This window comes from Daktulosphaira vitifoliae, unplaced genomic scaffold, assembly GCF_025091365.1.
Source record: "Daktulosphaira vitifoliae isolate Bord-2020 unplaced genomic scaffold, ASM2509136v1 Scaffold_2, whole genome shotgun sequence".
NCBI classification, from domain to species: Eukaryota; Metazoa; Arthropoda; class Insecta; order Hemiptera; family Phylloxeridae; genus Daktulosphaira; species Daktulosphaira vitifoliae.
Genome location: NW_026099573.1, coordinates 31,829,481 through 31,843,201, shown reverse-complemented (window position 1 = coordinate 31,843,201; position 13,721 = coordinate 31,829,481). Strand labels below are relative to the sequence as shown.

Sequence of the window (13,721 nt, the reverse complement as noted above, 5' to 3'; positions counted from 1 at the left end):
TAAATGCTAATTTAATAGAACATTTTAATTTAAATTTTACAATATAATTAATAATAATATAATTAATTTAATAATGTAGTGTTTCTGTAGCCACTTGACCCTGACGTTGCAACATATACAATCGATGTGCCCTATTATTAATAATACAATCAAAATATTATATAACTTTCGATGCATAATCAAACTATCGATAATGTCGGAGTTTTTACCGTCTCATTTTTTAAATTTAATGTCGGTGTAAATTCCGTCGTAATTTTGGTAACCTATGGTATCAAATGTTCGGAGTACCAGACGTTCGTAATAATTACTAATTTGTTAAATATTGAAGTATCTAAATGTCAGAGCATTATTAGTTCGTGGCAAAGGTGTTTTCCCTAACTTTTTTGAAAATCGGTGATCCCATCACCTTATCCTCCCCTTGTTAGTGGTACCATAGTAAAATGAATAATATAATATTATAATAATATAATATAATATTCATTTTACTATGAGTGGTACTGCAGCGCATCAGTAGATGTGCCTTTAGTTTGAAAGAACTATAGTTATTTTTAAACCAAAAATGTCTACTGTATTTTATTTTAATTAAAAATTCTTATAGTGATTATTCATACGAAAAATATTAATTGGTACTTTACGCCGGTGACACTTGGTTTCACAAAATTCGTTACATTGAGTAACTTGTCTTATCTATAATCGTGATGATAAGCACGGATCGTATTAGCTAATCTGTGATAGTAGTAATGTCTATTTCCCAAAGGAATGTAACTTTAGTCATGTGCTCTACTAAGGGTTTTCAAAAAGAAACTTGATTATCGTGTACTGAATGATAATTTTAACAAACTCTGATTCGTTATTGTATACTATATATTTTTTTTAAATAACAATTTTATAGTATTTATTATTTTAATTTTTAACAATGAAAACTGTTGTAGAACAAGTGCATACTAATTCTATTTATCCGCCAGTGATTGGTAATATTTTACCCTTATTATATGAAGATATTTTATAAGAATTTTTAGGATATTTTTTATTAATTTTTGGAGTTTTTAGTAGTATAACCTATCTAATTAACATAAAAAAACAAAAAATAAAAAATAATACTTATTTTATTTTGGTTCAAGCTATCAATGAGGTAGGTAATTTAAAATCAGCAGAAACGTTAGATTGTGGTATGGCTTTTGAAGAATCTACGAATAAACCTATTTTGAAAATATTCAATCAACATGGTGGTACTGTAGAAGAAGAAGATACCTCGAAAAGAGACAATGTAAAACAATACATAGTCTTACGGAACAAAAAAACCAATAAAGTAAATATAGTTTTATGTATATTTTTAGAAATTATATTCAGAAATTTTTTTTATTGTACGGTATAGGCCAATAGTTTGATTACACATAATAAAATAATCAATTTTATTTTATTTTATCAAAATGTATTAATTTATTCACCTAATCAAATATTTATAACATTATTTAAACTTACTTATGAGTATCTTTTATAAAAGTTTTATAAATCTAATGAAAAAAAAAAAAAACACAAAAATTAGAAAAGTATTATTTGAGTCAAATTTCTTGAAAACTGACATGTTTAATTTTAGCACTAATTTTTGGTATTGCCTAGGGGTAAATTATGCCAACAAGTATTTTGGTTTCTTAAATTATTATTCATAAGTTCTTTTTTATTTTAAGTATTTTATAATTATTTTTAAAATTCTTAAAAAAAAAATTATTCTTTAAATTTATTTTAATGTGCACAATTTCAACTATGTTTTAGTACCATTAAAAACAATTATATTATAAATTGAATGGGTGGTCCCAGGCCAGAGTAAAATTAGAATTCCAAATTGAAAATAGGCCAGACCATGTCACTTAGGCCTCTTGTTAGTAATAAGAAATCACTTAAAGAATACATAAATAAGTATAATTTTTATAAAATTCTGTTATAAAAATACCAAATAAGATTACCAATGTCAAATAAAACATTTTCAATGAAATAAGATACAGTAAAAATTACTGTAAATATTAAGTAAAATACTTAATTTTGTTTTTTAAATTTTATTTTTAAATTCTATATGTACTTCTAAATAACACAATACTGATGATACATTTAAATTATGTTATAAATGTCAAAAAAAGGCGAATGAAATAAGCCTTTTTTGTAAAATAGATTATTAATCTAAAAAATAAATTTTTTCTCATCCATATTAAAATTACTGTACTGCATATTTAAATTTAAAGAGTTATTAAAAGTATTAACTTAGTGTTGTAATTAAAATTTTTCTGTTATTAGGTAACTATATATGGGACCAAGACAGTTTATTTGAAGAAGCCTGATTATTTCAAATCAAAAACTTTTAAAAAAGGAGAATCTACAGCTATGACTGAAGAATTTGTTTCAACTTTTGGAACTAAAAAAGCTACTCGGTTATATAAAGCTCGAGATATTGATGCGATTGAAGCCTCAGAAGATGTTTTTAATAATATTTCAACTTGTATGTATATTTTATAAATTGTTAATATAACATTTTATTTCCTATAATTTTATGTTCTGTCTGTGTATTTTTATTAATACATTTTTACAAAAATTTCTGAATAATTTTTTATGCTTAAATTATATATAGAGCAGGTGGTATTAGAAAAACAGTTCTTAATATTAATAAAGTAAAATCTAATTAAATATTGTTAGTTACTTATTATTTTTTTTTAATTAATAAATTAATTGACAAAAAATAATATGTAATAATGTTTTTGGTTTAGTTTAAAAGATATTATTGTTATTATAGAAACTATTTAGCATATATTAGAAAATACCTCTATGAAAAATAAATTTAAATCATTTAATTTTTTATAGCCAGTGATGTATTGCTTACTTCTGCACTATCTCCAATAAATGAATTTACCAAATATTTGCCTTTGGGATGTAATCGGTTTGCTACAAATATAGAATCTGTTTATCCTGTTTCAACTTTATTGACAGAAAATGAAATACAACTGATGACCGACTATGCTCAAGAAGTTATCTCAATGCTTCCAGTACCAGTTGAAAATGAGGAGTAAGTATTAAATTATGCAGACATGGAACATGTAATTTTCCACAAGTATACTGTTTTTTAAAATTACTACTATTCACAGTTTTTTTCGGTTAAAAAAAAAAAACAAATGTTAATAAAAATATGGGGATTCAAAATATCTGTATGCAACAAAATCTAATATGTATGATCCATAATATTGTACTGTATTTCTAACATTGCTATAATGGTTTTTATTAATTTATACTAAGTTGTATAAGCAAGTATTTATCAGAGTACAACTTTTAGCTTCGATGCGAAGCTGAGAAGGTATTAATTTTACTATGATGTGTTTTTTTTTTTATTTTTTTTTTTGTGTCTGAACGCTCAATCTCAGCTCTCGCTGGACCGATTTTGATGAACAATATGTCAAAAGATCACAAATCGTATCTAGTCGAAGACATTACCCTCAAAAATTGAAAAAAATTCCCTCGTTCCCCGTAAACGGGGGAAATCCCCCAAAAAATTACAAATTTAAAAATCGCTAATTTTCGATATTTTTTCAATTTTTTTTACTTAAAATTGCCATAACTTTTTTAAAAATGATCGAATCAATATAATTTTTTTTTTTATAGATACCTTAAATATTTACCTATCATTTTATATATTTTTGTGAACATTTGACCCTTTAACAGCCCAAAGGATGGGGTTTCAAAATGGTAACTTTTTTACAAAAAATTAACTTTTTCAACTTAACTTTTGAAAATGTTCCGGAAAGACTGACAATTTTATATATACCTTAAATTAAAGCTAATGTAATATACTTTAATTTGAAAAAAAAAAATTTGACCTCTGGACTTGTCTTCATGGTGAAAATGACTACCGTATGCAAAAATATGCTATTTTTGTGAAAAAATTCTTGATATTATATTTTACATTTTTTAACATTATGTTGCTATAACTTTTTAAAAAATGCATGAATCAACTTTATTCTTTAATGATAAATACTTTATATATACTTCTTTCATTCGACATACTTTTTTTTAAAATCGGACCATTTCCCTTTATACAGGGGGGGTGCAAACCTTTTAAAATGCGTATAGAAAGTAGAACTTTTTCAACTTAACTTTTGAAAATGTTCCGGAAAGACTGACACTTTTATATATATCTTAAATTAAAGCTTATGTAATATACTTTAATTTGAAAAAAAAAAATTTGACCTCTGGACTTGTCTTCGTGGTGAAAACGGACATCAAAGTTAAAGAAAAACGTACGATTTCCGTGAAAAAAATCTCGATTTTATATGTTATATTATTTAATTTATATTTTATATAACTTTTGGAAAAATGTATGGATCAATATTATTATTTTTTTATAATAAATATTTATATACTCCTTTCATCTACACGCTTTTTTTGTAAATCGGATCATACCCCTTTAACAAGGGGGGTCAAAACTTTAATCATGCGTATTGTTACTATGATATTTTCAATTTAATTTTTGAAAGTATTCCGGAAATACTGACACTTTTAAATATATCTTAAATTAAAGCTTATATAATATACTTTAATTTGAAAAAAAAAAATTTGACCTCTGGATTTGTCTTCATGGTGAAAACGGACATCAAAGTTAAAGAAAAACGTACGATTTCCGTGAAAAAAATCTCGATTTTATATGTTATATTATTTAATTTATATTTTATATAACTTTTGGAAAAATGTATGGATCAATATTATTATTTTTTTATAATAAATATTGATATACCCCTTTCATCTGGCACGCTTTTTTTGTAAATCGGATCATACCCCTTTAACAAGGGGGGTCAAAACTTTAAACATGCGTATTGTTACTACGATATTTTCAATTTAATTTTTGAAAGTATTCCGGAAATACTGACACTTTTAAATATATCTTAAATTAAAGCTTATGTAATATACTTTAATGTGAAAAAAAAAAATTTGACCTCTGGATTTGTCTTCATGGTAAAAATGACTACCGTATGCAAAAATATGCTATTTTTGTGTTAAAATTCTGGGTTTTGTATTTTATTTTATTTTAAAATACCTGACAAGGGGAGTACAGATTTTCATAAATATTATATAAATTAAAATTGATATAGTATAGATAGTTAAACTTATTTAAATATGTTTGTTTCTTTTAAGTCGAGAAAAATAACTTTGAAATTTGAACTAGCTTAAATAGCCAATTTTTCAACCGCCGGAAGCAACGTACGGTTGCCGAGTTGGTAAAATTTATGTTTTACACGCTTGGGGTACGAGGTTCCAACCCGCATATGGCAATGAATTTTTTGCATTTTTTCTTAATTCTTTTTAAGTTAGTATAAATTTTAACTCGTTTGATTTTTATCACATTTAGATTCAATAACTTCAATAAAGATCAAGGATCCCATCACTTTAGTCGCCCCTTGCAAGAAGAAATTTCTTATTCGTATTAAAATTATTTTACTATATTTTAAGTTTTCGCTTCGATGCAAAGCCGAGAAGATATTTTTTTGTGACTATCATTTATTTTCTCTGCTCTAACTTGACCTACTTTTTTCAACAATACGTCAAATTACTACAATTCGTATCTAGTTGAAGATATTACTCTCAAAAATTGAAAAAAAAATTCTAATTTATCAATTAAACAGTTAGTTATTACATCGTCTCCATAAAGACAATTAAAATCATTAATTTCTAATGTTTTCAAAATATTTATTAACGAATGAAGTTTGATATGATAGGTTTCAACTACAAAATTAAATCATTTTACTTTGTAATTTAATAATTTTATTACTCTGTTTGTGTGTGCTACTATTAGACTATAATATTCAAATTTTTTTCTAACGTGTTGCTATATAAATCATTTCTAAAAAAAATGATTGTTTTTTCTCCTGAATTAACAATTGATTTTTACAAATATAATCAAATTTTATAATAAACTCAATTGAGTAAATCTTTTTAACAACTTTGTTTTGATTGGTACATTTAGTTAAAGTAAATCATTAAAATTAATTAAGTTCTCAATATTTCAATTATAGAATCTTTTCAACAAACAACAAAAGTTCCTAGGAAATTATTACTATTACTTCTATTTAAGTTATCTATTACCATAAAAATGCAAAAAAATATTGAGCTTTTCTGATAAATTTACAATAAATAGTAATTATAAAACTTTCTGACTGCATATTGATCTTAACGATACAATTTTTTTAATTGTCATAAAATTTTCTATTTAATTATGTCAATGTCAAACTTACCAATTGAGCTAAAAGTTATGGTAAAATAAATTTTTTTTTTTTTTTATAAACATTTACAACAATCAACTTTAAACGATTAACAAAATTGGTTAAATATGTCATTTTCCTTATTTTTAACTTATTAATAATCAAATTAATATTAAATATTATATCAAATCAGTATTAATTTAAAACAATTTTTTTTGTTCTTAATTATTTTTTTTTATATGTAAAAACTATTTTTTAATAATATTAAAACTTAGAAGTTATAGAAAAAGTCTAATTGCACATTTTAAAACATCGCGAAAAGTTGATTTAGAATAGTATATTTTTGTTTCTGATGGAAGTTCCTTGTAGTCCAGTGTATAAAACTTATAACTTTGTTAATTGTTATAACTTTATCAAAAATGACCAAATCAGTATATTTTTTTTTATTTAGATGCATGTCTTTATCTATCATTTGGTTTTTTTTATAAATCTAACCCTTTACCTGCCCACAAGAGGGATTCAAAATATTAACTTTTTTTTTTTTAGTTAAAGTAAATCATTAAAATTAATTCAGTTCTGGATATTTCAATAGTAGAATCTTTTTAAATATCAAAAATTACTTAGAAATGATTACTATGATTTCTATTTAAGTGTTCTATTACGATAAAAATGCAAAAAATAATGAGTTTTTCTGATAAATTTACAATAAATAATAATTATAAAACTTTCTGACTGCATATTAATCTTAAAAATAACATTGTTTTAATTCTCATAAAATTTTCTATTTAATGATTCATTCTAGTCAACGAAGGAGTAATTTTGCAGAATAGCAGAAAAAATTCCCAACAAACTTTTTTTTTTTTTGTTTTAATTAGGCAATTGGTGGATTATTCCAAAAGCAACATCAACTCTTATTTCTTTAATTATATCATGATTAGTAGTTCTTTGATTTTAAAATATAATATTTGAATATATACTAATTATAATTATTAAATTTAGTATGAAATTGATATTTAATATTGTAATTTAAACGGAGAAATTATAAAAATAATAAAGAAGTTATATTTTGCTTTACTTTTACGTGTATAAAAATTTAAAGGGCTTGATACAATAATTTTCAATAAAAACTGTTTGTTACTATAAAAAAATGCACTGGACTACAAGGAACTTTCATCAGAAGCAAAAATATACTTTTCTAAATCAACTTTTCGCGTTGTTTTCAAATCTGCAAGTAGACTATTTCTATCACTTCTAATTTTTTATATTATTACTAATTATATATATAAAATAATAATTAAAAGAAAAAAAAATTTGTTTTCAAATTATTACTGATTTGATTTTTAATATGTTAAAAATAATCAGTCCAAATTTTCAATTTTAACCTATTTTTTTGGTTCTTTAAAGTTGATGAAAAATTTTTGATAAAGATTTATGAAAGTTTATAGTAAAATAAATTGAATATATTACCATAACTTTTAGCTCAATTACAAGTTTAAAATTGACATCTAGGCCAGTCAACAAAGGAAAAATTGCGGAAAAAATTTTGTTTTTTTAAAAGTTGAATTAAAATATGTATAATGACATACTAATAGTCCTCAAGATTGGAATTGAGCTTTTTTTTTAAATCCTCGCAAAAGTTCAAAAATATGAGCTTTCTTAATTTTCTCAAAAAAAAATATTTAACTTACAAAAAAAAGTTTCGCACAAAAGTTGTTTAAAAGACAATTATAAATAAAAATATAATCTTATATTTTTTCATTTAAACAAATATTTTTCGAGTTACATTACATTTAATATGAGTAATAAAATTTATATTCCATTTTTTTCATTTTACGGTTACTTTTTATCATGTTATACTTACATTAGACACAATGTTATAAATGCATATGTGTGTATGTGTGAGTTTATTTATTTATTGTATCATTAAAGTGTAGTGTATATTGAGATACAACCGATAGAGTAGGTAATTGATTTGACGCTATATTATTTAAACCCAACTAAACGCTAAATTGTACATTCCGAAATAACAATCATATTATGTCAATTGCCACCGGAATATCTGGTAATATTTTTCTTTTTCTTTGCCTTAATCCCAACTACTTGGGGTCGGGCACCCTTATCCTAAGATTCCACTTGACACGATCTCCCACATCTTCTACGCTCACATCAGCTGTCCTCAAATCGCATTCAATAGCATCCCTCCATCTCTTTTTTGGTCTTCCTCTATCTCTTCTTCCTTCAACATTCATTTCTATAACTGTTCTTACAGCTTTCGATTCTTCTTTCCTCATACCATGACTAAACAATCTAAGTCTATTTTCTGTCATCTTATCCACGATTGACGCAACACCTATACTTCCTCTTATATGCTCGTTCCTTATCCTATCTTCTCTAGTCACTCCACTCATCCAACTAAGCATTCTCATCTCTGCTACACTTATTCTCTGCTCTACTTTCTTATCAACCGCCCAACACTATTAACCATACATCATAGCTGGCCTCACAATTTCATACTAAATTTAAAAACTATAATTAGTATTTATTCATATATTATATTTTAAAATCAAAGAACTACTAATCAGGATATAATTAAAGAAATAAGAGTTCATGTTGCTTTTAAAATATTTCACCAATTTCTCTAAAGGAAACACTATCTACAGATTTGCATCGAAGCGTTTCTTATGATAGTGATTTTAATCACTGTCAGATATCATCTATACTTGTCCCATCTATGCCTTGTCCACACTGTGCCTCGACCCCACTGTGCTACCGTTTTTTATTTTGATTTGTTGCAAAAAAATGTTATTTGTATTTTTCCATTATAAATGTTTGAAAGAAAAAATATATTTATGTATTGACTAATAATTATTTCTTAAATATATATATATATCTTAATAAGATATTTTCTTCTGGATAAAACTAAAAACCAATATAATTCAGGTTAATATTGATAATTTTCTAAAGATATTTTGAATACATATATTTTTACTAACAAATAAAAACAGGAAAACTTCAATAAAAATCTAAATTTTCAAGATCACATTGTGATATTGTCTTTATATATCTAGTATGGTTTATTTTAATCATTTTACTTTTAAATTAATAATAAATCACTGTTAATTAAAAAAAGATACTTAAGTCATTTTTCTTATACTACAATATACTCTCATGTCTGAATTGTATTAAAAGTTTATTGCTAACTCGTTATTTATTAAAAATATTGTCATTTTTAGCTTGTCACAATTTTTTATTGCCAATGTAAATAGGCTTGCTCAGAAGAATGTACAAAATATATGTCTATTAACTTTTGCAGATGGGCTTGTAAATTTATTATTCACTAAGCCCAATGAGTTGGACAGTAGAAACTGTGATATTTATCCTAATTGTAGTCTCATAAATGAAAAATTGTTAGATCACTTTACTGATTATAGTGCTACTGGAAGGTATTAAATTAAATAAAAAATATGAAAATTCACAATTTAAATTTGATTTTTAACACTTATTTGTTTTTAATTTATTTACAGAGACTTATCATCAAAAATGAAAGATAAAGCTATTTGCCACATAATTATTTTGATGCTCTTAATTAATATGAATACTATAAATCTTAGTTGGATATCAACTTTTCTGCCTTCAAAATGTCAAAAAAGGTAACATTTTTTTTTTTGAATATTTTAACCAATTTAGAAACTAGAAAATTTTCTATTTAAGATAATGACTAGTGGATAACAACTTTTGTACCAGTATTTGGGAAATTATTAACTTTTTAATATAATGACTGGAGGTGAAGTGTGGGTATGTCTATTTTTATTTCTAGATAATAATGAACCATTCTACTTCTTTCATCTTATTATAAAAATTCTAATATCTTTTAAAATACTACTCAAAAAGTTGTTATCGACCAGTCATTTTCTTAAAATGATCATTTTTTAGTGTGTAAGTTGTTTGAACATATATGTTATAACATAAAGTTCTAAGGGGGATAGACCAAATTGTTTGAAATTATAGAATGTAGGATACTATTAACTTCGGAAAAGAAATTATATTGAATTGAATATTTTAGAGATAATATATGTATTATAGCTAAAGAATCAATTGATATATTTAAATTATATGTACATTTGTTATTCAAGTGTTGTATGTGAACAAGGTAGTGAAGAAGAGGTTCTTCTGACTCAAATATGACTAGTTATAACAATACATAATATAAGGATAGGCCTATTTACCTACTTCATCGAGTTAATTGTAGAATGTTTAACAATAGAGCGAATAATATGTAGATATTCATATAAAGTACATGAAATACTTTTAGGGTTTACTTCTATATAGATGTGTTAATACTGTACAAGTATTAATTTCAAAAAAAATAATGTCTTTAGTTTGGTTTAAATATTATTGTTATTATTATTAGAATTATATTATAATGCATTTCTTGTTTTCCCTCTTTATTTCTGTCCCATCTGTTATTTTTCTGACCTCATTCCGCTGTGCCTATATATATTATGTATACATAATTATTTTTATGTACAAGCAATATGCTTGCATTATTTCATATTTCACATATGAATACTCTTGATGTATTGTTTACTCTTCTTTATATTAACAATTATAATATAATATTCAATATTTTTTTCCTTTTACTTTATGATAAATTTTATTTTTCAAAATATTGTACTTAAAAATAAATAAGCTAAAATTCAAATAGAAAGTAAAAAAATATAAATTGTGTACATATAGTATTTTTTTAGCAAATTGCTTTACTACTATTCTATCTGAAAAAACTTGCTTCCTACAGAGTGTATCACGACACTAACTCTTTTTTATTTAGAATTATTAAATATATATCAGTCCTTGTACTTCATTATCATCTCGGGCTTAACTTATTATTTGGGACTCCCAATAATGAGTGAATTTTTCATTATTTTTATTTTAATCAAATATTTTAGTTTAACTAGAGTAAATGTTTAATTTTACAACTATTAATTATTAAAAATTTCAGGTTAATAACATTAATGAGAGTTGTTGGTGCAATGGCAACAAAAGAAGATAAAACTAAGTTCACACTAAAAATACCTTTATCATCTCTTCCAACTTTTCAAAAAACATCTAAACGAAAACGTTAATTTAGTACATATTTTATGTATATTTTAATTAAATGGACAATGGAATGCTTATATTTTTTATTTTTATCAAAACTATTTTTCCAATTTCTTATAGATATTTGTAATATTTAAAATATATTTGTTTTCTCTTATAGTCAAGATTTTACTTAGATAACAAATTATTACTCATATCTAATAAAATTAACAACAGCCTGTTCATTTTTTTACTGTCTGTATGCATAAGAAATTGTGAAACCTTAGTAGGATAGCTATTGCTATTGTATTTTAATTTTGTGAGTAATTATTAGGGTTCTACAACAATATCGATATCACAGAGCTTTTTTATTTTTCTTACAATGTTGATTATTTTTAATATATCGCGATAATCGAAATTTTTATAAAATTAAAATGAAATTTAGTCACTTTGTTTTTTTTTTTAAATAAAATATTCTCTTTTTTTGTATATTTACAATCTACAATGCGTACAATAAGTAAATTTGTTAAATTAATTGATTACATGAACAGAATGAATGAGTAGTTCACATTAGAATCTCCCCACAATAAAAGTAAAGTATTTACATTGTTAGTTAAATTTATATAAATTTGAAGATTTTTTTTTTTTATTTATCCCTTTAGTTGCTGGATAATAGGTCTCTATACCAGGTGCGTTTAAGACATTGTGTTAAGTTGTTAGGAAGTGTTTTAGTGCTAAGTTGTGCTATTCAAATTATTAGGATGATTTAATAGTTCACAATGATATCTGAAGAAGAATAGTGTTGCAGATTAACTTATAGTTTTAATATTTAGTTCACTGTGAAGTTGATTATTATTTAAGAACCAAGGAGCCCTAGTAATGCGAAGACATTAATTGAAATGCTTATACGATTTTTGTATTTGATGGTTTTGCCAATCACCAAAAAGAATACCGTAACTCATATTGGTTGTAGCAAACTCTTGGTCACCTTGTTATAAAATAATAACAATAACATCATTTGATATTAAGTCAAAAACAGTTCGTGATTTTTCGTTTAAAATATATTATGAGATAAGATAGTGGCAGTTAAATATTTAAATAGAGAATTTTTATATGTTAAGCAGATAGATGTTTGGCTACAAACACATGTTCTTTATATATTAATAATATTTAAGAAAAAATTTAATTAAAGACAAATATGAATAAATAACTATAAAAAGTGAATTCTAGCTAAGCCATGGTAATTTTTATTTTAATGCAATATATTTTTAAAAGCTACAAGTAAAAATGTTCATAGTTAATCTATTCATTATATTTATTATTAGAGAATTATAATTCAGAAGTTGAAAGGTAAAAAATATTACATATTTTTTTAATTTCAATAGATACTCGTTTAAGTAATGATAATTTTCATTGAAAAAAATGTGTTAATAACCAATAATTAGGGTTCCTTTTTCTTTTATTCTTTTCTTATTAACATATACCTACGTTTAAATTAAATTAAATTAAACGTGAAAATGTACAAAAACTATAAATACTCTAGGAATTTAACTTTTTAATTTTGCTACCCAACTTTTTTTTTAAATCTGTTGTATAAAAAGACTATTTTTTTAAACAATTTAGGATGAATTATTTAAATAGATTTCTTAAAAATTTAAATTTTAAACTTTAAAATTTAATTATTTTTAAATAAATTAAAAGAATATTGTAATTTTGTAGTTCAAAAGTGCACACTTATTAAAAAATAAAGTACTGTTAAATAGTTACTGAATTAAAAGTTGAATGATTTGTCAAAACATTATAACGTATAATATACGGGCCGGTTTCACATGCTCTAAATATATCAAATAGAAAAATATTCTATAAAACCTGTATGCTATGGGCTCTTAACCCAATTGGAAGTTATATATCGAGGATCAAACCTGAGCCGTACAGACTGTTGAGTATACTCAATATTTTGTTAAAAAAACATTAATTTTTAAACTACCATGTGCTTGTACAGGATAACATATATTATTTACCATATGATAGACAGTAATTTATGTTCTGAATATCCATTTATTATAAAAGCAATTCCCGTTATTATCATGAAAAACGACTAGACATCATTTGAGTATTCTAATGACACTTATATATGAACCTTAATTTTATGTTATTCAATGAAAAATATTACTTATGTACATATTATAAGTTAATTAGAGCAATATTAATATTTTGTTTTCAATGATTAATTTTGTTGTTAAAATTAAATTCAGTTTTATAATTCATAAAATATTAGCTTGTTTTATAAAATCAAATCATATAAGCTCTTTTTGGTTACATAATTTGATTATTTAGTTACACTTGGAAGGACCGCTTCTCTTTTCCAAAGTTTTTAGTGTCTTGCCCAGTTTTCCGTAACTCCTGCGTTGT

At 24.0% G+C, this 13,721-nt stretch overlaps 1 protein-coding gene across 1 annotated transcript; it reads left to right on the top strand.

The window, feature by feature from the left end:
• The first annotated feature begins 732 nt into the window (after nucleotides 1–732).
• On the top strand, nucleotides 733–11,489 carry LOC126899324 (uncharacterized). The gene is made up of 7 exons (XM_050674116.1): nucleotides 733–971; nucleotides 1,122–1,309; nucleotides 2,290–2,491; nucleotides 2,851–3,052; nucleotides 9,467–9,676; nucleotides 9,758–9,883; nucleotides 11,233–11,489. Exons 1-7 carry the CDS (start codon nucleotides 917–919, stop codon nucleotides 11,354–11,356), a joined length of 1,107 nt encoding a protein of 368 aa, XP_050530073.1. The 5' UTR covers nucleotides 733–916; the 3' UTR covers nucleotides 11,357–11,489.
• Nucleotides 11,490–13,721: the final 2,232 nt, after the last annotated feature.